Source organism: Pituophis catenifer, unplaced genomic scaffold (genome assembly GCF_029215685.1).
Source record: "Pituophis catenifer annectens isolate HBS135680 unplaced genomic scaffold, rPitCat1.0.hap2 SCAF_6, whole genome shotgun sequence".
In the NCBI taxonomy this organism is placed as follows: Eukaryota; Metazoa; Chordata; class Lepidosauria; order Squamata; family Colubridae; genus Pituophis; species Pituophis catenifer.
This window is the reverse complement of record NW_027256886.1, coordinates 83,059,097-83,085,583: the sequence shown is the minus strand read 5'-3', so window position 1 is coordinate 83,085,583 and position 26,487 is coordinate 83,059,097. Positions and strand designations below refer to the sequence as shown.

At 43.1% G+C, this 26,487-nt stretch overlaps 1 protein-coding gene across 1 annotated transcript; it reads left to right on the top strand.

Moving 5' to 3' along the window:
- The first annotated feature begins 2,425 nt into the window (after window positions 1–2,425).
- SFTPD (surfactant protein D) lies at window positions 2,426–25,677 on the top strand. The gene is made up of 8 exons (XM_070946529.1): window positions 2,426–2,538; window positions 11,115–11,320; window positions 16,371–16,487; window positions 17,477–17,584; window positions 18,986–19,102; window positions 21,901–22,017; window positions 23,049–23,132; window positions 25,304–25,677. The coding sequence occupies exons 1-8, from the start codon at window positions 2,426–2,428 to the stop codon at window positions 25,675–25,677; spliced, it is 1,236 nt and encodes a 411-aa protein (XP_070802630.1).
- Window positions 25,678–26,487: the final 810 nt, after the last annotated feature.

Here is a 26,487-nt window from a genome sequence, read left to right as displayed (position 1 = left end):
AAGTCAAAGTTTTCACAGACTTCTGTGATTGACTCAGCTTTTGAATATCTGTTGGGATGCTATTGTTAAAGAAAATAATTGTGTGAAACTATGTCCATAGGGGAAAGGGTACATGCATATGGACAGACATTTCTCAGTGGGGTGTGGACAAAATTGCCCATTAGTGATTATAAAAAACTTGGGGTTCCTTAAACCCTCCAGAAAAAAACACATCCACCAAATTATACAATTTTTGCAGCAGAATTGCTTACTCAAGTGAGCCCCATTTCTCAAGGAGCCGTTGCAATCAAACCAGAAACTTGCAAAATTCTTTTGTGGTGGATGCGAGGAGAACATCTTGTGAAATTATGAAGGAAGGCCGGACATCCTCCGTGACAGAACAGTTGGATTCTCATATTTAATTTCCAAAATGCTCTCCTGCCTAAAATCAGGGCTTCTTCTTAAGGAAGACAGAGAGTGCAATTGTGTTTGCATTTATTTGGACATGAACCCCTTTTGGATTCAATAGATGTTATTTCCAGATAATAAAGTCTAAGATTATAACCTGGTAATAATACTCTGCAGATATGATTGACTTGGGCAAATTACATATGATCCGTAATGATTTATTGATTCACACAGAATCTCTGTTGCATCGTGTGAAGAAACACATGTGAACCAGATGACTTCATCATGCTTTCCTGCCCACAAGATGGAAAGGATTAAGGTTAAAAGCATATACATGTTACACCTAGATAGGACATGGAATCATAGGGCTGGATGAGACTTCAGAGGTTTTTTAGTAGAGCTCTTCTGCTCAAGGCAGGAGATCCAGGGGTGGGCTTCAAAAATTTCAGCGGGTTCTCTGCCTGGTTGCTGGGTGGGCGCGGCCATGGTGGGCATGGCCTAGTTGGACTCCTGCACCAACCAGCGGGGGGGACGTTTTCACCTTCCCCAGGATCCGGAGCGGGGGGGTGTTTTCACCTTCCCCAGGATCCGGAGGCTTTCCTCGAGCCTCTGGGAGGGTGAAAACTGCCTCCCCCAGGCTCTGGAGGCCCTCCAGAGCTTCTGGGAGGCCCATTTTCCCCTTCTCTGAGCCTCCGCGCAGGCCCTGCACTTACCTCACATCCAAAATGGGCCATGTAGAGACTCCTGGGAGGGGAGAGGAGGGGTGGGCGGGGCGGGGCCAGCCAGGGGTGCGATTTGGAGGTTCTCTGAACCAGCCATAACGTTAGGTACGGTTCTCCTGAACCTGGGTGAACCCATAGCAGCCCACCCCTGAGGAGACATTATACCATCCTTATACCATCCCAGTCAAATAGTTTGAAAATCTCCAGCAATGGAGCCCCCACAACCCCAGAAGGCAAGCTATTCCATTGATTGATTGTTCTCACAGACAGGAAATTTATCCTTATTTCTAGGTTGAGTCTCTGTTGAACAAGCTTCCACCCATTACTTCTTGTCCTGCCCTCTGATCCTTTGGAGAATAAGTCCATCCCCTCAAACATCTTAGATTCATTTGGGATCAACTTTATCTCAAGGATCTTTAACAGGGATCCTTTATTTTTGCAACAGTTTGAATGACTACTGCATACGAATGAAATGCTATGGGGGGGAATATATTCCATACTCTGAAAACAATCCAAGAGAAATCCATCTTTGAAATGATAGAAAAGGAGAATCTTCTTTTGGAGAACCTTTCCTTTGGACCTTAATGCCTGGGTAGGATCATGACTGGAGCAGCAGTGGGTTTCCAATATTCTTACCACTGGTTCACCCCGCCTATGTGCCTTCCGTGCATGTGCTTTGCTCGTGCATGCACCTTTCATGCATGCACCCGGCCTTCCGCGCATGTGCTTTGCTCGTGCATGCACCTTCTGCATATGCGCCTGGTCTTCCGTGCATGCGCCTGGTCTTGAAAATGTGCCTAAATAGGATGGCATAGAGGCGGAGCGGGTGGGTGGGGTGGGCCCATCCGCGATTTCCTCTACCGGTTCGCCTAAACCGGTATGAACCGGCTGAATACCACCTCTAGACTGGAGCTGTGGTCCCCCCAGGTAGTGTCTCAATGAGTAAATGAGATACTAGTGAGGAACTGAAAGCTAGTAGCAATTTCCTAAAACTGCTCTGTTCTTACCCGAAGTTCAGTGGGACCATTAATACCCTGAAGAGCCTTGGCTCTCATTCCTAGCAAGCAATTTGCTCAAGGGATCAAATAATTTAAGCTTGGTTGGTCTTCTAGCGTAGACAAAACAGTATGCATTTTTCGAGCTCTTGTTTTTGTTCTCTGAAATAGTAATTCCATCTTCTTCTCAGGTGGCAAGAAATGGGAACTCTTTCTTTTTTTTTCTTTTTTTCTTTCTTTTCTTTTTTCTTTCTTTTTTTTTTTGTCCTTGTATCTGCCATCCACTTGGATGAATTCCTTGTAGATTTCCACTAGGGTCATATGATTGAGAAACTGGAGCTGATGTTACTTAACTCGTCTTCTTTAAAAGGACAGCTAAGCCCTTTAGTGCATGATCTCTATGCAGGTCCTCTCAGAACGTCTGAAATTGCCAAGTGAGTGAATCCAGTTTTGCTTTGTCCTTCTTTGGTGGGTCTTTGGGGAAAAATAGAAAAATGAACCGAAATAGATTATATTGAAAACTTCCACTACTTCCTTATAGAAGCTGATGCTTTCCAAACCTGCTCTACAGCTTTGATTAATTTCAACCAGTCCTAGCTCTTCCTAAATCATTGAAAAGCTGCTTTTTGATTACTAAATGCTTTCCATATCGGATTCTAGATCTCTCTGGGCTTATCTCAGAATTATCTTCGGCTTTCGCGGTTCTGCGATCCAGTGACAGTATAATTTGTCTGTATTGTTAGCGCTTTGTGGAACACCTTGATTTAAAACACAGCTGGTCAGTTGAGACTTCATTAGGAGGTCTGCGGCAAAAGAAATTGGGAGTTTGTGTAACTTTTCAGAATTTCACAGAAGGAGAAGGAAAAATGAGCGTACAGAATTTTCTTTGCAAAACCAATAGTTTGGCTATTGAACAAATATGAACAAAGAAAGTCTGTTCATTGGATCGAATGCAGGCCTGATTCATTTCAAATTCCTGTGCTGTAATTTTTAATCAATTTACTTTAGAGTTGGGATCATGAAGGAGGATTATAAGACAATGGAAAAGTCCTTCGTCAGACCCTGGTTTGTGGAGCTATAACTGTGGTCCCAAAGACCAAAAGGGCCCCTGAATAATTTCTAATACCACCCTGCCTGTAAGTCAGTCAAGTCACAGTGTCATCTTCAAAGTTTATTTCTCTACCTAGTGGTGAGCTGAATTTAGCAATAGTGTGCAGTTAGATAACTGATAAATAAAGCTTTGCAAATCCTTGAATGGGGGATTTGATTCAATGAAGCTTCAATCAACCCTCCCTCCCAAAGTACAGTAGTGGCCAAAATTGTGGAAATCTTTTGGGAAAAAGTATATTTTTGAGGTTTGATGGCTAATAACACCACTTTTTTTTTTTTGGAGTTTCAAGATAATCCTATTCCACTGCTGGAATGGCCTGGGAATAGCCCAGACCTTCACCCAATTGAAAATCTATGGAGCCGACCGACTAAAGAAACTTATTAGTCAGAAGTGACCCAGCAATAAAACACAGCTAATAGAAGCAATCATTCAATCTTGGTTTCACATTATAACAGCTGCAGAACTCAAAGACGTGGTTCACTCCATGGGAACACATTGTAAGGCCATGATTCATGCTAAAAGTTACCCAACTATTAACTGACATGGTGATCATTTTTGTATATCTTGTTTTTTCTACGTGTTTACGCTATAACTGCTATTCTAATAGCAAATCCTTCATAAAAGTTATTACATTACATTCTTGATTCAATTAACTTTTCATTGAGATATAATTTTATGATACTACTCCAAAAAAAAGTGGTGTTATTAACTAGTTTTAGAAAATACACTTTTCCCAAAAGATTTCCACAATTTTGGCCTCTACTGTAGATTCACCAAATGAATCCGTTTCAAAGCAGTGGAATCAGTGAATCTGTCTCTTCAACATATCTGAAGAGCTTTCTCAACTATTGTAGAGATGAGATGGCTTTTCTGCTGCTTTGTACAGAATGTTGCAATTTTCAGTTCCGTTTGTGGAGAAAATTGAGAACAAGCAGGTTGAATGTTGCAAGGGCATTGACAAGAAAAAAAACAGGTAATATGATTTACCAACTTGTTCAACTCTCTATCATAACTCTTCTGGGATGACAACAGAATAAAAGAGTTGGAAGGGACCTTGTAGGTCATCTAGGGTGGTTCTCAAGTGGGAGATTCTATACCATTTCTGACGGATGGCAGTCCAGTTTCTTCTTGAAAGCTTCCAGTGATGAAGCTTCCACAACTCCCGAAGGCCATTGGTTGATTGTTCTCACTGTCAGAAAATTTCTCCTTATTTCTAGGTTGAATCTCTCCTTGATCAGTTTCCATCCATTATTCCTTGTGTGGCCTTCGGGTGCCTTGGAAAATAGCTTGACCCCTTCCTCTCTATGACAGTCCCTCAAGTATTGGAACACTGCTATCATGTCCCCCCTGGTCCTTCTCTTCACTAAGCTTGCTTCAGGATTCATTAACTAAAGGATTTCTCACATTTTGGTGAGAGAGAAATTCCCTAAGGATGGGCTCCAGCATGAGTCCAAAAGCTCTGGTCCTGGTGACTAAGGTTTAGTCTTGGATTGTTTTTATTTATTTATTTATATATTATTCAAACTTCTATACTGCCCTTCTCCTTTCGGACTCAGGGCGGTGAACAGCCAAAGTAAAAACATTTATACATAACATTACAATTAAAAATAGATTTAAAATAATTAAATAAATTTGGCCTGTAATTTAAAACTTGTCAATTTAAAATCCGTATCAAAATTTTAAAACCAACCCTAAAATCAAGACAGACCGGCTAACTGAAAAAAGTAAGTTTTTAGGGCCTGACGAAAAGTCCGGAGGTCGGAGATCACTCGTATCTCTGGGGGTAGATTGTTCCAAAGGGTAGGTGCTACCACAGAGAAGGCTCTCCTCCTGGGGGTCGCCAGCCGGCATTGTCTGGCCGACAGCACCCTGAGGAGGCCCTCTCTGTGGGAGCGAACTGGCCGGTGGGAGGCTATTGATGGCAGAAGGCGGTCCCATAAGTACCCCGGCCCTAAGCCATGGAGCGCTTTAAAGGTGATCACCAACACCTTGAAGTGCACCCGGAAGTCCACCGGAAGCCAATGCAGCTCGCGCAGGAGAGGAGTCACATGGGAGCGCCCCGTCGCTCCCATAATCCCCCGCGCAGCCGCATTCTGCACCAGTTGGAGCCTCCCGGTGTACCCCAAGGGGAGCCCCATGTAGAGAGTGTTACAATAGTTCTAGGTTGCTTCTCTCCTTGATTAGTTTCCACCCATTGCTTCTTGTTCTTCCCTCAGGTGCTTTGGAGAATAGCTTGACTCCCTCTTCTTTGTGGCAGCCCCTGAAATATTGGAAGACTGCTGTCATGTCTCCCCTAGTCCTTCTTTTCATTAAACTAGACATACCCAGTTCCTGCAACCGTTCTTCATATGTTTTAGCCTCCAGACCCCCAATCAACTTATAGGCTCGGCTTTCAGAAAAGAGGACGGCTATGGCAAAGTCTATAAAGGCTGCTTGCTCTTTGCCAGTCTTTCTCTGCCTTGCCTATTTCTATGGTCCTATATTTTATTACACCAGCCTGTTTCTGCAACTTTGCTATGTAAGATTGGTAAGAATGTTCCCCAGCATGCCATCAACATGTTGGAAATGCAACCACCACAAAGGCACCTATTACCATATGTGGTGGACCTGCCCAATGGCGAAACAATATTGGCAAAGGATCAAAATACAAATAGAGGAAATAACACACCAAAAGATAGAACTAAGACCAGAAAGCTTCCTACTAGGCATAGTGAATGGACACTATGAAAAAGAAACAACATATTTAATTATACATATGATAACAGCAGCACGAATACTATACGCGCAATACTGGAAAAGTAGTGATATACCAACACCAGATAAAGTAATCAATAAAATTATGGAATGTGCGGAATTAGATAGACTCACAAAGGAATTACAAAATAGGGAAGAACATGACTTTTACTTAGTATGGGAAAAGTGGTATAGTTGGTTGAAAGATAGGAAAGAGATGAAGCAATAGGAAGTAAACAAAATGACCAAATATAGTATGATGGAAACAAAGAACAGACATAGGTCAACAAAGATCAATAGTAGATAGACAAAAGGGAATGACCAAATAAGGAAGAGTCAAAATACAAAGAGAAATGTATATTACAGTTGCGACAAACTGGACATGTATTGAAATGGATGTTTATATGTTTTTATGTTTTGTACGTTTCATTGTTCTGTTTAGTTTGTACTTATAAATAAAAATTGAAAAAAAAAAGAATAGTTTGGCACTAGGGACATAGCCTTATTTCATTTCATCACTCAAGTGATAAAACACCTGTCTACATTAAAGATAATGTTGACCCAGTGACGGGTGGGTGAATGTAGAAGATGCTATAAATAGCTAGGTCTGCAATCCTGGAAATTCTGAAGGTTTTTATTTCTAAAAAGAACTATGTTTGCCACCCATTTAGGCAAACCCCGCCCCCCCATAAAACCCATTGATAGTAGGACCAAAGCTACAGCATTCCAGAAGGAAGGAATGTGAAGGAAGAAGGAAGGGTAGAAAGAAGAAGGAACTCTGTATAATCTTCTTCTGAGGCTGTATTTTCCATTCTGACTTGTCTGTCCTGAAGACCCACCAAGGCCAGTGATGTGAAGCTTCTTCCAGCAGGATTTAAGCTTTACAAATAACTATGCCAGCAGGGTTGGCAGGTGAAGAAACCCTATGGTGAGAAACAATAAAGCTTGACCCGGGTTACCTCAGGGAAAGAACTAGAAAGATAAGACAGAATAACAGAATATCGAAGTGGAAAGGGACCTTGGAGGTCTTCTAGTCCAACCCCCTCCTCAGGCAGGAAACCCTATGCCATTTCAGACAAGTGGCTGCCCAATCTCTTCTTAAAAGCCTCCACTGATGGAGCGCCCACAACTTCTGAAGGCAAGTCATTCCATTGATTAATTGTTCTTACCAGTAGTGAAATTCATTTTTTTTTTACTACTGGTTCTGTGGGCGTGACTTGGTAGGTGTGGTGTGGCTTGGTGGGCGTGGCAGGGGAAGGATACTGCAAAATCTCCATTCCCTCCCCACTCCTGGGGGAAGGATATTGCAAAATCTCCATTCCCACCCCACTCTGGGACCAGCCAGAGGTGGTATTTGCCAGTTCTCTGAACTACTCAAAATTTCTGCTACCGGTTCACCAGAACCTGTCAGAACCTGCTGGATTTCACCCCTGGTTCTTACATTTTGGAAGCTTCTCCTTTGTTTTAGGTTGGTTCTTTCCTTTATTTGCTTCTTGTCCTGCCTTCAGGCGCTTTGGAGAACAGGTTGACCCCCACTTCTTTGAAAGCCCCCCCCCCTTAGAATATTGCAAGACTGCTATCATGTCATCCTCTAGGTCTTCTCCTCATTAAAGTAGACATGCCCAATTCCTGCAGCCGTTCTTCATATGTTTTATCTTCCAGTCCCCTAATGATCTTCGTTGCTCTTTTCTGCATTTTTTCTAGAGTCTCAGACCTCTGCCCTTTCTCTACCCTAAAAGAAATATGTGGGACTAATTCAAAATTTGATTGGGGAAAAACCCTTGATGGGATCTGAAACTTGGCAGGTTCTTGAATTCTCCATAGGGCCTATCAATCATGCTGCATTGATTCCCTTCAATTGTGGTGGAAAATCTCCTTCCAAAACACCAACATCTAGAGCAGGGGTCCTCAAACTTTTTGAACAGGGGGCCAACTCCTCAGTCCCTCAGATTGTTGGGGGGGGGCAGACTGGCTGAGCGGGTGTGGCTAGGTGGTCATGTGACTGTGTGGGCATGGCCAATTTAGGACTCCATTTTGCCTTTGTCCTTGCTGTACTTGCTCAACCCAAGGAATCTATTTACTTAAGACCCCCCCTCCAAGGGAAAAAGAGTGCAAACTTTCTTGCCACTTGCCTAACTTCATAGCAGACTCTAGAGAGATACAGACAACATTTCATTTCTCCAAAGCAAACAGGTTACAGTGACTGCCTCAGGGTTCTGATGGATGCCCTAATTAAATCATGAGCCTCGAGCCAAGCTTCAAAAGAAATCCAATTATTTATTAGGAGCTTCATGTCAGCACGTTCCCAAGTGAAGCCAGCTATGACCCTACATAATTTACACCCAATTATGACCCTGTTTCCCCCCTCCCCCCAGGATGCATCATCAATCACATTCACCAACGGAGCAATTTTGTGGATTGTAGAGGTCACTCCCCTCCAGCTGCTGTAGGTAACTCTGGGATACAGCCAGTGGTGGGTTTCAAATTTTTTACTACCAGTTCTGTGGGTGTGGCTTGGTGAGCGTGGCATGGCTTTGTGGGCGTGGCTTGGTGGGTGTAGCAGGGGAAGGATACTGTAAAATCTCCATTTCCTCCCAATCAGCTGGGACTCAGGAGGCAGAGAATAGATGGGGCGGGGCCAGTCAGAGGTGGTATTTACCGGTTCTCCAAACTACTTAAAATTTCCGCTACCGGTTCTCCAGAACTGGCCAGAACCTGCTGAAACCCAGCTCTGGATACAGCCTTGAGAGAGATAAACATGAAATGTGCATCTGTCATGCTATTTCATCGGTTTCCCATCCCCCCCCCGGCCTATGGCAACGTGAGAGCAGGCCAGGGATGCTTTGCTAGTTGACAGATTGACTGGTTTCTCTTCTACTTAGAAGACGTCAGAGCTGTAATAGAATGTTGACCAAAGACAGTTTGAGCATGGGTAGGCATTAATGGAGATCCCAGAAGAGAGAATCAAGCTACAACTGACAAGAAAACAAGAACATCACAACATCAAAAGACATGGGCATCAACACAATACAGACACAATCTTGAAAGGCAGTTGGGTAGCTTTGATTTGCGACTTACTCCAAAGCTCTAATTTGTATTCTAATAAGCAGTTCCTGTATTTTGCTGCAAAGAGAGATAAGGAAGTGGTGCAACAGACATACTGTCTTCTCCCAAGGCATGAATTCTATCATCAATTAGCTACTAACAAGCACAACTAGCCAACGGGCACAATAAAGAAAATTCAAGTCTTAAAAGTTTTTACCAGGGAGGTAGATGCAAAAAAGACACCTGTGAAACAGTGGGGAAAAAAGAAAAAGAAAGAAAAGACACCTATGAAACTGAGGCATAGAATCAAAATCACATGAAGTATTAGTACCGTTTTATAAAGTCTTAGTAAGGCCATACTTGGAATCCTGCATCCAGCTTTGGTCACCACATTACAAAAATAAAAAAAAAAAAGTTGAGATTTTGGAAAACGTGCAGAGAAGAGCAACCAAGATGATTAAAGGCCTGGAGACAAAAACATATGAAGAACGGTTGCAGGATTTGGGTAAGGCTAATCTAGAGAAAAGAAGGATTAATTTAATTTAATTTAATTTAACTAATTAAATTTATATGCCGCCCCTCTCCGAAGACTCAGGGCGGCTCACAATACTTTAAAAAAATAATTTAAAAAACATTGAAAAATTAAAAACATTAAAACATTAAAAACTCATTCACGCCATTCATGGCCGGATCTCACCAGATCAGAAGAGCGAGATCAACGGCCCCAGGCCTGCCAGAAAAGCCAGGTCTTCACTGCTTTTCGGAAGGCCAATAGGGTGGGGGTAGTCCGGGCCTCAGGAGGTAACTGGTTCCAGAGAGCTGGGGCAGCCACAGAGAAGGCCCTCCCCTGCGGGCCCGCCAGCCGGCATTGTTTAGCTGAAGGGACCCGGAGGAGATCAACTCTGTGGGATCTTGCCAGTCGCTGGGAGCTATGCAGCAGAAAGCGGTCTTGAAGATAACCTGGCCCTGAGCCATGTAGGGCTTTAAAGGTAATAACCAACACCTTGAATTGTGACCAGAGACCAATAGGGAGCCAGTGCAGCTCGCGGAGAATTGGTGTAATGTGGGTGTACCTAGGTGCACCCACGACAGCTCGCGCGGCTGCGTTCTGGACCAACTGTAGTCTCCGAACACTTTTCAAGGGTAGCCCCATGTAGAGCGCGTTGCAATAATAGAGTGGACATGATAGCAGTATTCTAGTATTCGAGGGGCTGCCACAAAGAAGAGGGGGTCAGCCTATTTTCCAAAGCGCCAGAGGGCAGGACAAGAAGCAATGGATGGAAACTAATCAAGGAGGGAAGCAACCTGGAATCAAGGAGAAATTTCCTAACAATGAGAACAATTGACCAGTGGAAGGACTTGCCTTCAGAAGTTACGGGTGCTCCATCACTGGAGGTTTTTAAGAAAAGACTGGACAGTCAATTGTCTGAAATAGTATAGGGTCTCCTGCTTGAACAGGAGGTTGGACTAGAAGACCCCCAAGGTCCCTTCCAGCTGTATTCTGATTGATTGATTGATTGATTGATTGATATAAGAAGGCATATGATTATGTAACAAATTCAACCATAATTCACTTTCCAACTCTCCACATTTGTAAAAAAAAAAACAGAAAATGTTAGTTGCTTGGACGAATCTTATTTGAAGTATTTATTTTTACTCTGCATTCCAGAGTAGATCAAGTAGAATTGGGTTGCCATCAGAGCCTTGGTGGTACAGGGGTTTAAAGCACCCTGTTATTAAGCTTATTAAGACCAGCTGCCTGCAATTACTGCAGGGTTCGAATTTCTCCAAGGCTCAAGGTTGACTCAGCCTTCCATCCTTTCAAAGGTAGGTGAAATGAGGACCCAGTTGTGGAGGCAATAAGCTGACTTTGTATAAAATATACAAAAGGATGAAGGCTATTGCTTAACGCACTGTAAGCCGCCCTGAGTCTCCGGAAAAGGGCGGCATATAAATCAAATTAAAAAAAAAAAAAAAAGATGTTAGATTGCAAATTCAGATTGAAACGTATCATTGCACGTCAAACTGCCAACTTCGATTGACTGAGAGCTGAATCTCATCTATCCTACACTCCATATTTTTCCTATTTCTCCTTCTCATTCACTTTTTTTCCCCTTCCAGATCCTATTACTCAGCAATGCTAGCAGTCCTGCTCTTTTGCGCTTTAGTGCCAGCAGTGGCATCGATGTCCACCCCTGTGCCACAGAAAGTCGTCCATAGCTGGAATGCTTGTTCCTTGGTGGTGTGTGAACCAGCTGAGAAAGGAATACCAGGACGAGACGGCCGAGATGGATTTCAAGGATTAAAAGGGGAAAAGGGAGAACAAGGTCTGGAATTCATGCCTTCCTGGTATTGTTTAATTCTTGGGGCGGGGTAGGAAATCAGCTTTCTGGACAAACATTAAAAGAGGGGTTTGCTTTCGTTGCATTTTCTCTGATGTATTTACTCCATTGGGAGAGTGAAGTGTATGCCAGTGGAATCTAGAATAACAGAATTGGAAGGGACCTTGGAGGTCTTCTAGTCCAACCCCCTGCTTAGGCAGGAAACCCTATACCACTTCAGACAAATGGTTATCCAACATCTTCTTAAAAACTTCCAGTGTTGGAGCATTTACAACTTCTGGAGGCAAGTTGTTCCACTGATTAATTGTTCTCACTGTCAGGAAATTTCTCCTTAGTTCTAATTTGCTTCTCTCCTTGACTAGTTTCAACCTATTGTTTCTTATCCTGCCCTCAGGTGCTTTGGAGAATAGCTTGACTCCCTCTTCTTTGTGACAGCCTCTAGGAAATCGGAACACTGCTATCATGTCACCCCTAATCCTTCTTTTCATAAGACTAGATATATCCCATTCCAGTAACCGTTCTTCATATGTTTTAGTTTCCAGTCATCTTTGTTGCTCTTCTCTGCACTCTTTCTAGAGTCTCAGCATCTTTTTTACATCATGGTGACCAAAACTGGATGCAGAAACAAAGTTGTCTGCTAGGTTCGTCAGGAACCTGTTTGCTCTTCCACTTGGTGCAGAGTTTGTCTCCCAGTTGATGTCAGGGTACTTAAAATCCCCCATTACGATTGTGGTGTCCTTCCTATATACCTTAGTTAACTGACTAGCAAAAAGTTCATCTATTTCCTCTGTTTGGTTGGGTAGCCTATATACACCTATGGCAATGTCATTTCCCCCTCTTTTATATTGACCCAAATACATTCCAGGCAGTTTTCATCGTTGTTGTGCGCTATATCATACATCTCTCTTCTACCAATTCTTCCCCTTGTCTATTTCTTCCTGTCACTCTCTTTTCAGTTGGCTCTTAATAGGCAGAAAGAAAGAAAACTCAACAATGCACTGATGGGGTTACTTAGCTGGGTAAGGAAATATCTACAAGAAAACCAACCAAGCTCAGAGAGCACTAAGGACTCCCCAAAGAAAATTCAGGACAAGTAATTTAGACCAGTTACTTGTAAGATTGTATGTAATTGAGCCAAGGACCTCAGAAAATTAAGGTGGGATTTGTAGGTTAGTCCAGCCCTTTTTTAGTTCTCCGGATTCCTTTTTACAATGCTTCAACTGCTGCTGGTGACTCTCTCTTATAAGTAGAAATAAGTTCAGTACCATGTGCAGTAAAGGGGTGCTGTGGCTCAGTGGCTAAGACGCTGAGCTTGTCGATTCAAAGGTCGTCAGTTCAGCGGTTCAAATCCCTAGTGCCGCATAATGGGGTGAGCTCCCGTTACTTGTCCCAGCTTCTGCCAACCTAGCAGTTCGGAAACACGTAAAAAATGCAAGTAGAAAAATAGGATCCAAATTTGCTGGGAAGGTAACAGCGTTCTGTGCGCCTTTGGTGTTGAGTCATGCTGGCCACATGACCACAGAGACATCTTCGGACAGCGCTGGCTCTTCGGCTTTGAAACGGAGATGAGCGCCGCCCCCTAGAGTCGGGAACGACTAGCACATATGTGCAAGGGCAACCTTTACCTTTACCATGTGTAGAAACTTGGAGTTGGGTAGAGAACTGAATGTACATACAACTTCACCCTCTTCTCTTCCTTCAGAAGGAAGTTTGGAGGATAGCTGTATTTACCTTGCATGAACAGAAGGGCAGCCCTGGAATAATATTGAAGAACCACTGTTGTATTTTAGAGAACATGGATACAGGGTTCTGGCTGAACATGTAGAGATCGAGCAGAATAGAAGACATCTGGATTTTTTGACATATCTTATCAAATGGATGAAACAGATCTCTAATCTCAGAGTTTGACCCAAAAGTTTCATATCCTTAATCCCTGTTTCAAGTGTCTCTAGAACCACAGGAAGGAAGGAAGGAAGGAAGGAAGGAAGGAAGGAAGGAAGGAAGGAAGGAAGGAAGGCCTTGAGCCAGTCAGAATTGAACTCCAGCTGTGGGCAGAGTCAACTTGCAATGCTGCATTCTAACCAGAAGGAAGGAAGGAAGGAAGGAAGGAAGGAAGGAAGGAAGGAAGGAAGGAAGGAAGGAAGGAAGGAAGGAAGGAAGGAAGGTCTACTTAATCTGACTATATTTGCTCTTTTTTCTACCTCATATCATCAACTAAGCTTTATGGACAACTCTAAAACATTTCCCTCACCTACCAAGTATCCTGTTTTCTAGCCACTGTCAACAATAGGATACAAACATACAGGAGTTAAGAAAGAAAAATAGAATATTATTTTTCTTTCTATGTTGTTTGCAAAGCTAATAGTTCAAGTCGTATTGAGATCAAACTCAAGGAAGTGGCAGGACTTGAAGTTACCCATTAGTGGATATGATCAGGAGTGGTCAAGTAATGACCACTCAGAAAGCTCATAGCTTTCCTTAGTTTCATAGATATATTAAATTATGTAATATGGTTAGGCATGCCCCTCACGTATGATTTAGTTTCAGGCACCTGTTATGCAGCTCTATAGTTGATGAGTCATGTCTTCACTTTTGAAGTTGGCTACCTTGAGGGAAATTGAGAAGCCTGGAGAAGAAAAGCAAAGATTTAACAGAGAAAGAGTTGGAAGCAAAAGAGTATTAAAAGTATTAAAAGTGTAAGACAACCACTTTTCTATTCTGGGGGACTTTCTTAAATTCCTAAATAGGTGAAGGTGATTTGGGAAGTAATTTGAGTAGGCTTTTCTTACAGGCTTTTGAGCTTCACTTTATATAATTTCTCTTGTCACTTAAAAACACTAAGCCTCCCATCAACACGTTTCTTTAACTCCTATTTATGATTTTTTTTTTTTTTGTTTGGCCTGGGAATTATTGGAACTGAAGTCCAACAAGCTTGTGGGAAAAAGCCAAGGCAATTATGATTTCATCAGCCCACTGAAGTGTCCTCCACTCCTCTGCTCACAGTAGAATCCCTTATGCCACCAAGCTTGAAGTTTTGGGCTTGAACAACCTAGAACTACACCGCCTTCGGTCTGACCTAAGCATAGAATACAAAATTATCTGCTACAATGTCCTACCTGTCAACAGCTACTTCAGCTTCAACCACAATAATACATGGGCAAACAATAGATACAAACTCAAGTAAACCGCTCCAAAGTTGATTGCAGAAAATACGACTTCAGCAACAGAGTGGTCAATGCCTGGAATGCTCTACCTGACTCTGTTGTTACATTCTCAAAGTCAAACCCCCATAACTTTCACCTTAAACTGTCTGCCGTGGACCTCACCCCATTCCTAAGATCTGTAAGGGGCCATGCATAAGTGCACCAGCGAGCCTACCATCCCTGTCCTACTGTCCCCATTTATTTGCACCAATTATCTCGTACATGTTTGAAAAACTAAATAAAATAAAAAATAAATAAAAATAAATAAAATAAATAAAGGGAGGTGGACAGGAGGACCCTGTGACCTTCACGAGTCAACTTTCAGAGCTGCTTCTCAGATATTGACTAATTTAGCAAAAATGAGGAACTAGACTTTTATTTAAATTAGGTTTAAATCAGATTGAAGTATACCCAAGGCACCTATTAGTACTGGTACTACCTGTAGTTTCTTTTGCTCCAAGTCATTCTATTGTGTTTTGTTATCTTCTCCAGTTGTTTCTTCTTTCTTCTGCTGTCTTCAGGTACCACCACATCAGGGGTGAAATGCTACCGGTTTGGATCGGTTCAGCCAAACCAGTAACAATGGTGGTGGGTGGTTCGGAGAACTGGTAGCGATGGCAGCACAAGGCTTCACCCACCCACCCGGTTATTGTTACTTCCTGGTTTTAGCCAGGAAGTAACCTGTTTTTTAACCTCTGGGCATGTGCAGAAGGGTTTGCGTATGCACAGAGGGTTTGCGCGCGCATGTGATGTGTGTGCGTGTGAGCAGAGTCAGCATGCTTGTGCGGTGCGTGTACTTCCAAACCGGTAGGAAAGGTAAGTAGATTTCACCCCTGTGCCACATCCACTATTCAGACTATGTTCAAGACTACTGTACAATAGAATAGAATAGAATTTTTTTTTTATTGGCCAAGTGTGATTGGACACACAAGGAATTTGTCTTTGGTGCATACGCTCTCAGTGTACATAAAAGAAAAGATACGTTCATCAAGAATCATAAGGTACAACACTTAATGATAGTCATAGGGTACAAATAAGCAATCCGGAAACAATATCAATATACAGTAAATCGTAACTGTAACTGAGTCCATCCATCTTTCTGCTGACCTTCCTCTTCTTCTCTTTCTTTACACCGTTCAAACATAAGAGCCTTCTCTCCGGAGAGCTGGGCCTTTGTATCATGTGTGCAGCAGCTGCCAAAAAAGCCAACACAGTTCTAGGCTGCATAAACAGAGGGATAGAATCAAGATCACATGAAGTATTAATAGCACTTTATAATGCCTTGGGAAGGCCACACTTGGAATACTGCATCCAGCTTTGGTCGCCACGATGTAAATAAGAGCACCTGATTTCAAGAAAAGAAGTAATGGGTGGAAACTAATCAAGGAGAGAAGCAACTTACAACTAAGGAGAAATTTCCTGACAGTGAGAACAATTAATCAGTGGAACAACTTGCCTCCAGAAGTTGTGAATGCTCCAACACTGGAAGTTTTTAAGAAGATGTTGGATAACCGTTTGTCAGAACTGGTGTAGGGTTTCCTGCCTAGGCAGGGGGTTGGACTAGAAGACCTCCAAGGTCCCTCCCAACTCTGTTATTCTATTCTACATAGGTGAGGTATCCAAAGTAAGATAATTTGAGCTTGATCGTTGGTGGCACTAGTCAGAATCCTGGGTTGTTTAGAGAAGTAGGGCAAATGGGTTTGATAGTTAGGTTTATTTTGTACAGGGCTAACCGCTGTAACTTTTTCATGGGCTACATAGAATTGTATGCACTTTCCCTAAAAGCACTCAATACCATTCCGCTAATAATCCTTGCTTCAACTTGTTTAAAGGATTGCAAGGCCCCAAAGGAAGCCTTGGTCCTCCAGGGAAGATGGGGCCAGCTGGACCAGCAGGACAAACAGGGTCTCAAGGGAATACTGGACCGAAAGGAGATCCTGGACAAATAGGTAAGATGAGTCCTAGGCCATGTTTATGGTTTCCAGATTTTCCAGAGAGGCATCAAATGAGCCCAATTTTACAAACTTTTTTTGCCACATTTATTAACTGAATCCAACCTCCCCCATGGATTTTGCTTCTCAGAAGCCCACTGGGGAAGGTCACAAATGGTAATCATGTGACCGCAGAATGCTGCACCCAAAATCATGATCACATGATTGTGTGAGTGGTACGACGGTTTTACTTTCAACAACAGGTCATAAGTCCCTTTTATTGGTGCCCTCATAACTTTGCATCATCGTTAAACAAATGACTGTATATTGAGGACTACCTGTACTGTCACGTACCATTGAGATGTCTAATCAAGGCTTACTGACAGCTAGCTAGCATCATTGCCCAGAGATATGTTCTGGTCTGCATCTCCAACACTGTACTTCATCTGTAATTTAACAGACTGAAGAAGTCTTGGTTCTATACCCCGAAGTTCCTGTTTGAACACAACAGATCATTGTTCTCCTGGGGAGGGGTGGGCTTCAGATCCTTTAACAACAGGTTCGCTGCCCCGTTGCTGGGTGGGCGTGGTCATGGTGGGCCTGGCCTAGTCGTCCGCCTGCACCACAGCAGTGTGGGTGTTTTTCACCCTCCCCTGGCTCTGGAGGCTTTCCTCAAGCCTCTGGGAGGGTGAAAACAGCTTCCCCCAGGCTCCGGAGGCCCTCCGAAGGCTGGAAACAGGCCTATTTCTGACCTTCTGGAATCTCTGGTAGGCCCATTTTTTGCCCTCCCAGACCCTCCACATGGCCCCTGCATTTACCTGGAATGATGAATGGGCTGGGTGGAGACTCCTGGGAGGGGCAGGGTGGGATGGGCGTGGCCAGTTTGCCGAACCCCAGCGATCCTTGGCTAGAGGATCGCCCGAACCCTGCCGAACCCCCAGGAGCCCACCCCTGCTCCTGAGTACATTCCTCTCTCTTTTCTGACATAGTTTATTTCATTTGAACAGGCCCACGTGGGATTCAGGGTTTGCATGGCCCTCCTGGAAATGTGGGCCCTTCAGGACCGAAAGGTAACATTGGCCCACAAGGTGAGAAAGGTGTCAAAGGAGAAATAGGTAAGTTTGCTTAATTAAGAGTGATTTACTCTTTAGGAAGAAAACTCCCAGGTTCAGTTCCAAGCCAGGAATAAAATGCTAAATTGCAGGCAGCTGGCAGTCAGCAGAAGTAGCCTGCAGTACTGCACTCTAACCACTGCGCCACCAAGGCTCATGAAATATAATATTCTGCCTCTTTTAATACTCCCCAAAATATTTCATTCTTCTAGGAGGGGGGAGGGCTTCCCCCAATTCCCTCTATTTATGCTCTGTAATTTGTTTAAAAAGTAATTATCGAAAAATAGCATAACAAGCATGTTCAGTGGATCGATGGAGCTGTATTCTTTCAGACATCAATTAAGAGATCATTTGCAGTCCATTTGTAATGTCCCAAAGGGAACTCCTGTTCAACCGTCACAAGTAGTATCGGAAAGATCAGTGAGTTTATCCAAGCTACTGAGCAAGGTTAAAGCAGCTTTCCAAATTCAGTCTTCAAACCCTTTTAGGGAGTTAACAATGCAGTTTAAATTGAGAAGAATTGGGATAAAATGGTAAATAAGATACGTGGCAAAATATATATATATAGAACTATACTTTCTCTCTTATGCATCTACAGCTATTGGATGCTGAGTCTAGATTTGAATTTACCTATGCTTATAATTGCTATATGGGGATGCATTGGCTCAGTGGCTAAGACGTTGAGCTTGTCGATCAGAAGGTCGGCAGTTCAGCGGTTCGAATCCCTAGCGCCGCGTAACGAGGTGAGCTCCCGTTACTTGTCCCAGCTTCTGCCAACCTAGTAGTTCGAAAGCATGTAAAAAGTGCAAGTAGAAAAATAGGGACCACCTTTGGTGGGAAGGTAACAGCGTTCCGTGCGCTTTCGGTGTTGAGTCGTGCCAGCCACATGACCATGGAGACGTCTTTGGACAGCGCTGGCTCTTCGGCTTATAAACGGAGATGAGCACCACCCCTAGAGCCGGAAACGACTAGCATGCATTTGTGGGGGAACCTTTACCTTTACCTATAGTTGCTATAAATAATTATTAAACAAAGAGAGAGCTATGTCTAACATGCAAGAATTTGGGGATACATAAAACAATAAGAAAACGGAAGGTTTGATGGGAGGCAGCCCACTTCAAGATCAGATGCAAGAGAGCTTACTTTTTCTATATTTTGATGGTTCTGATTGGTTTTGTTGCAATGCCATGATGAGTCTGGTGGCCATGAATTTAGAAGCATCAGATTAATTTTATGCAAAAATGGATTAGATTACGAGGCTATCTGCCCCCTATTCATTTATTGTGCATTAACAAAGTAGAACTGCAAACTAGAAATGACGTTCCTGTTTGGTGATCGTTATTTTTGCAAAGCACCTGTCTCATTATGAATGTCATTTTTTTTCTATCTTCAATATCACTGTAGGTCTCAAAGGAGCCCTTGGCCCTCCAGGACCCCAAGGCAAAATAGGTGTCCCTGGACCACCTGGGGTCAAAGGATCAGTGGGCGAAAAGGGAGCAAAAGGAGACACGGGTGTCAAAGGTAAGTCAAGAGTTGTTCCACATTGCGGTCTGTTGAATTTCAAGCACGGCTTTGGCTTTTGTTGTAGGGTCCTTGTGTTAATCTGATTGGCAAATAGGTTGTTTATCCTACTCTCAGCTTCTGGAAGTGACAGGAGGCAAGAAAGGAGAGGGCTTTGAAATGTAGACGAGTGAGAGAATGAAAAGGGGAGGGGTAATTTTGGAAAGAGCAAACAGGGGCAGGAAGCAAAATCTTGCAAAAGGTTTTCCATTCTTGCAAAACCAGAAAAGAGAAGTAGATGTTCAAGACAGAAGAAAGATAGAAAGATAGAAAGATAGAAAGGTAGAAAGGAAGGAAGGAAGAAAAAGAAGGAAGGAAGGAAGGAAGGAAGGAAGGAAGGAAGGAAAGAAAAGAAAGAAAATGAAAAAGAGGGGAATGTATTTCTCCTGGCATAATCGCTCCAGTTCTACCCCAAAATTAAGGGATACCAGAATTGTAAAAAGGGAGAGGTTTTTTTTAAACCAAGAACTGGTGCAGGGAGATAACCCAAAAGCCCAGTGATTCTCACCCAAGTTTCTTGACAAGATTATAGAACAGGGGTGAAATCCAGCAGATTCTGACAGGTTCTGGAGAACCGGTAGCGGAAATTTTAAGTAGTTCGGAAAACTGATAGCAGAAATTTTGAGTAGTTCGGAGAACCGGCAAATGCCACCTCTGGCTGGCCCCAGAGTGGGGTGGGAATGGAGATTTTGCAGTATCCTTCCCCTGGAGTGGGGTGGGAATGGAGATTTTGCAGTATCCTTCCACCTGGAGTGGGGTGGAATAGAGATTTTGCAGTATCCTTCCCCTGGAGTGGGGTGGAATAGAGATTTTGCAGTATCCTTCCCCTGGAGTGGGGTGGAATAGAGATTTTGCAGAATCCTTCCCCTGGAGTGGGGTGGGAATGGAGATTTTGCAGTATCCTTCCACCTGGAGTCAGGTGGAAATGGAGATTTTGCAGTATCCTTCCCCTGCAACGCCCACCATGCCAGTCCACCATGCCACACCCACCAAGCCACACCCACGGAACCAGTAGTAAAAAAAAATATTATTTCACCACTGTTATAGAAGCAGTTGTCCTTGGCTGCTTCTTGAAAAGCTTTTCTCCCTGACCCAACTCTCTAGTCTACAATCCTGGTTTTCCTTCACAGTCTTCCACCCAGCTCCTGAACATGTCTAGGACCAGTAGTAGTGAGTTGCTAAAAAAAAAAAAAAAATACTCTCCAACATCTTTTTGCTTCCATCTCATAACCATCTGCATCTTTGCAGCCCAGGTCTGGAAGCCCAGAGCAGTAACAGTGCTTAAGGGTCTCCTCCTATATGGAGTTTGTCCCATCCATAATTACCGTATTTTTCAGAGTATAAAATGCACCTTTCCCCCCCCCTAAAAGGGGGTGAAAATTTAGGTGCATCTTATACACCAAATGTAGCCCCGCTCACCCACTGGCCCCCACCCTTTGGTCTCTGCCTACCAGCAGTTACCTCCTTACAGCAAGCAGCAAGAAGAAACAGCTCCTTTCAGCTTCACCACAGCCTAATTAGCACAAGTTGATTGGATCAGCCTCCCGACTCTCAGCTGTTTTGCTCTCAGCTGTTTTGCCCGGGCCTCTGCTGCTTGCTGCAAGGAGATAAATTGCTGGGAGCAGATTTTTTTTTTCTTGTGCTAATCAAGCTATGCTGAAAACGAAAATGGAAATAAAGCAGGCTTACAATGAGGCAAAATTACTGGGAGGAAGAGGCAGATTTCTTTTTCTTGTTTTCCTCACCAAAAAAAGTAGGTGCGTCTTATAGTCCAGAGCGTCTTATACTCCGAAAAATACGGTAGTTTTGCTGTGAGATACAGATGCTGGAGAACTATTAGCTTTGTGACCCTAATCCTGCAGCCTGGGAAATGAGCTCTCAACTAAGAATGAGACTGGCTTTGGTCCCTTCTCTTTGCTCTCTTTTTTCTGATTGGTGGCCACCTGCTTGGGTTTGGCAAATTGACCAAATTAGGTGGAACATTAAAAAAATCCATTAATTGAATTCCACCTAATTTGGCAAATGAATTATAAGAAGTCGAAAAGCTACATAGATGTCACCCATCTTATTCATCACGAGTTGAGCCTCATATTGAAAGGACTTTATTTTCAAGTTGTAGCAGATGGCAGCTCCTAACCAACATTGGCTGATCTCCAAAACTTAAGCAGAGTCAGGGCCAATTGGCAGTTGGATGGCATCCACCAGGAAATCCCTAGACTGGAGGCTGAATTGAGAAGCTGGAAACCATCCCAGCAGGTGGCAGTGAGAATCTACATCAATATATTTGTTGAGAAAGGTACAATAGAAATTGAGCTAGACTAGGGGTCAGCAACCCGTGGCTCTGGAGCCGCATGTGGCTCTTTCATCCCACTGCTGTGGCTCCCTGTCACCACCACAATTTCCGGTTATGGGGAGGAAAAGCACGGCATACCAGGAAGAGACTCTATGGCAAGGGGCAGGTTTTCCAGTCAGCTCCACAATTGATAGGGTTTTCGGTTAGGACAGGTAGAGGAAAAAAGATGCCGCGCTAGGAGGAGACTCTATGGTGGGGGAATTCTGGTCAGCTCCAGAATTGAACGGGGGGCTTCCAGTTAGGACCTTTGTGGCTCTTTGAGTGTTTAAGGTTGCTGACCCCTGAGTTAGACTCAAAGAAGATTTAGTCTAAAAACAGTTAGGTTTCCATCCCACTCATGTGTTCTTTACCAACATCTTAAAATGTTTACCAGCCTTACCAGACTTGCTGGTCTGATCTCTTACAGGACTGCAAGGACCACCAGGTCCCCAAGGGCCATTGGGAAAAGCTGGTTCTCCTGGACCCAAAGGAGATAAGGGTACCATGGGCGAAAGGGGGATAAAAGGTGATAGTGGCCTCTCAGGTGAGTGAGATGAATGTTGCTTCTTTGTAAACTTTCTTTTTTTTTTCTTTTAAATAATTTTTATTGTTTTTTTTCTTTAAAAAACACACACAGAAACAAAACAAGAACAAAAACAAAAGGAAAAAAGTTTCCATTTTACAACAATCCCGTATCAGTGTATAATCACAATTTGTATTTTCCCCCCTTCATATTCACATATTTGTAACTGTACTTCCCTTATTTCTTACATATTATCTATACTACTTCTTACTTATTTATACATTTCTATTATATTACTATATTACTTTACATACATTGCGTATTTCATACCATTTTCCTAATACTTCCTTATCTCTAGCTCATTTCTATTGTATATTTTATTATTCCTGTCCTCCAACCATTTAAACCATTTATTCCATATTAAGTAGAATTCCCTTTCATCTTTTTCTTTTATTTCTTTCGTCAATTTATCCATCTCTTCTTTGTTAAACTTTCATTTAACAATGAAATGTTCTCTTTAGGAGAACATTTCAAGTTGGTCCTTTTCATGTCATTGTGACAACCTTTCAGTGTCCTTCTTAGCAGGGATGTGGTTAATATTTGAGATCCATTTGATGTTTGATGTTGCCATCAGCCTATTGTCAATGTATTAGTTGGTAAAGGGATAGTGGGATCCATCTATATTTCCAGCAAGGAAAAGGTACATGAGAAAGGAAGTCAATGTTTGGATTACTCAACAGCTATGCAGTGCAAAGATTTGGGTCCGTATGTTAAACTGAAGTTCAAAAAAGATTTATTGCTTGTGTATGCACAACCATCTAGTCAACTAAAATTAAAGGGTAAATTGGCATCAGCTAAGGGACAATGGAATTCAATAGGCATTGGACTTGGATCATTTGTGGCAATGTAACGACTCTAAGCTGATGATGCATATAACTCCACCTCCCAGTTCTGCCTGCTCTTCTCCTCCATCGGTTTTACGCCAGTGTCTTCCTATTCATGATGCTATAGTCCAATATCTTGCAGATGGTGATCATCTTGTTCTCTCTTAGAGGTCAATCTTTTGAAGACTAAAGTTAGTGCCCTGGAAGGACAGCTGAAAGCTCTGCAGGCCAGCTTTGCCACGTATCAAAAAGGTAAAAATGATGTGCAGAATACATAAATCCCTCTGGATGAGTTTGATCTCTTAGCAAAGAGTTGATGGATTATGTTATGGTCCGCCAGCAGCCTGTGGAGCTGGCAGCGGAGTTGGACAGTGAGGAAGCTGGGGAGGAACATGAGTCAGTCCTGGAGTCCGGGGAAGGCCCGGACAAGGGCTCTGGGTCAGAGACAGAGAGGGGGCCAGGGCCATCTGGGAGTGATGTGCGGGCTCCGGAGCACCAAGAGTCAGACAGCAGAGGGGCAGAGGAATAGGAGGAGCCTGTTTCTAGTGCACACATGCGCAGAGCTGCCAGAAGGCAAGAGCAGCTAAAGCAAAAGGGATGACTCGGGAGTAAGGCCAGGAGATGATTGGCCCCTCCCATAAGGCTTAAAAGGCACTTGAGCCTTTTGCAGGAAAGCAATGTTGCTACCTCTGTTTCCAGTCAGCATCTCTTCTTTGTTTCTGAACTTCGTGGGGCTTTGCCAAGTAAGGCCTTTGGCAGGGTGTCAGAGAAAATAAAGGTTGGTGATTATCCCGAAGGACTTCTTCTGAAGGACTTGTTTTGCAACTAATTGGGACTCAGCTGAGAATGAACGTAACTCTCAGCTGTTACAATAAAATAGGTTTGTTTGGGACTAATTGTGTATTGTAATGACTTGGTAAGTGTAGGTCACAACAGATTAGAAGACCTAAGACATATCTGCAGGTGTGCTGCAGTAGCACCCATATGCCCCAAACTACTGTAGAAAGCTTGACAGCAGATGTTAAGGTGCTGCTCAGAGGTGGGTTTCACATAATTTTACCACTGGTTTGGTGCACACCGAAAATGTGCATGCACACCTTCCGCACATGCAAGCAGCCTTCCATACATGGACTTTGCTCATGTGCACGGCTTGCATGTGTGAGCGCGGCTTAGAAAATGTAGCGCTGGGGCGGGTACCCGCAGGTCACCACTATCGGTTCGCCTGAACTGGTCTGAACCAGCTGAATACCACCACTGGTGCTGCTGTCCTCGTATTTGCAAATTATTCACAACTTGAAGATGCTCAACTGCTTTAATCATTGGGGTTGTGTAAATGTCAAAGGGATGCTTCATTTGAAAGAAAATTCATGAGAAGCTTCCATGGAGCAAGGATGTCCTTCAAGACAGTCTCTTGCATTTTCAGTAACAATTGTGGAAGGGCAGCAGATGAGGTAGAGTAAAACAACACAACAAGGAGAATTGCATTCTTTCCAAGGCACATTTCCAGGTTTTTACACTTAGTCCTATCAGTGCAGGGATGAATTATTGCATATATGCGTATCCTACTGTACAACACAGTGGACAAGATGAATTTGCAAGCAGACTGTAAAGTTGCTTTCTGGGAAAACAATCCTCGTATTTACAAAGATTTACAAAGAAAGAGTAAAAAATACCCTAATTTTCTTTTATTTATTTTTATTTAAATTTTATACTTATTAATTGCTCATCTGCCTCAGATTTTATTTTATTTTTTTAATAAAACACTCCAGCAATTTTGATATGGTTTGGACCTATCTTCCGTCCTTGCCACTTTTGTTTAAATTTTAAATTGATTTTAATGTTAATATTTCTTATTTTGATGTATTCTCTGGTTGCTTTTACTTGGTTGCAAGCCATGTAGAGGTGCCTCTAGTCCAGACAGGTAGCATATAAATAAAATAGCTATGGGCCCATTTTTTTTTTTAATTTGATTTATATGCCGCCCTTCTCCGGAGACTCAGGGCGGCTTACAATGTGCTCAGCAATAGCCTTCATTCTTTTGTATATTTATACAAAGTCAGCTTATTGCCCCCACAACTGGGTCCTCAATTTACCTACCTTAGAAAGGATGGAAGGCTGAGTCAACCTTGAGCCTTGGCGAGATTCGAACCTGCAGTAATTGCAGGCAGCTGGTCTTAATAACAGGGTGCCTTAGACCACTGTACTACCAAGGCTCTTGCATTTCTGGACAAACCACTGGAGATTTTCCAAGGCCAGGGTGATTGGGAAAATGATATATTGCTAACAGCAGTATTTTAAGAGCCAATGATAGGGAATATGGCAAGTTGACCTGACATCAATGTGCACCACTGTAATCATTTACTATACAATAGCTGGTGTTGACGCTGACATAAGAATGCACCTTTTCTTTTCGTTCATTCTAGTTGCCACATTCCCAGGTGGACGCATCGTTGGCACAAAAGTGTTCATAACCAATGGCTATGAAGGCAACTTTGATGACTTGAGACAAAAGTGCGGGCGGGCCGGAGGCCAGCTCGCGGCCCCGAGAACCTTGGCAGAGAACGATGCTGTCCAAAAGATTGTGGTGCAATATAACAAATCGGCCTTCCTTGGCATAACTGACTTAAAGACCGAAGGGACATTTAGGTACCTGAACGATCAGCCCCTCACTTACATCAACTGGTTACCCGGGGAGCCCAACAATCAGGGCAAAGAAAATTGTGTCGAAATGTTTTCAAATGGAAAATGGAATGACAAATCCTGTGGGGAGAAAAGGCTCCTGGTCTGCGAATTTTAGACTCATCTGTCACGCAGCGTTTCGATCCAGGGAAGGAGGCTGCAAAGTTTTAATACCACATTAACTTCTTATCTATAGGCATTAAAGAAATCATGATTTAGCTAATTCTCCCTAAATTCTAGTGAGGAGGAACTGTTGATTTCATGTATGCAATTAAAATAACTTAACCACCAAGGCCAGTTCCCAAGTATACTTCCCACCTGATGAAGTATATAATTGAGTTGAATATAAGATATTCACCTAATATCAGGGGGGAAATCCAGCAGGTTCTGACAGGTTCTGGAGAACCGGTAGCAGAAATTTTGAGCAGTTCGGAGAACCGGTAGTGGAAATTTTGAGTAGTTTGGAGAACCGACAAATACCACCTCTGGCTGGCCCCAGAGTGGGAAGGGAATTGAGATTTTGCAGTATCCTTCCCCTGCCACGCCCGCCAAGCCACACCCACCAAGCCACACCACACAGACCAAGCCACGCACACAGAACCGGTAGTAAAAAAATTTGGATTTCACCACTGCCTAATATCTTATAGGTGAAACAATTCAGGGGAGACTCATGTCACAGAGGGATACGATCAAGATAAAGTAAGGTATTAATACCTCTCTAGAAAGCCTTAGTAAGACCACACCTAGAATCCTGCATCCAGTTTTGGTCACTACACTACCAAAAAGATGTTGAAACTCTAGAAAGAGTGCAGAGAAGAGCAACAAAGGATGATTAGGGGACTGGAGGCTAAAACATACGATGAACAGTTGCAGGAACTGGGCATGGCTAATTTAGTGAAGAGAAGGACTAGGGAAGACTTGATAGCAC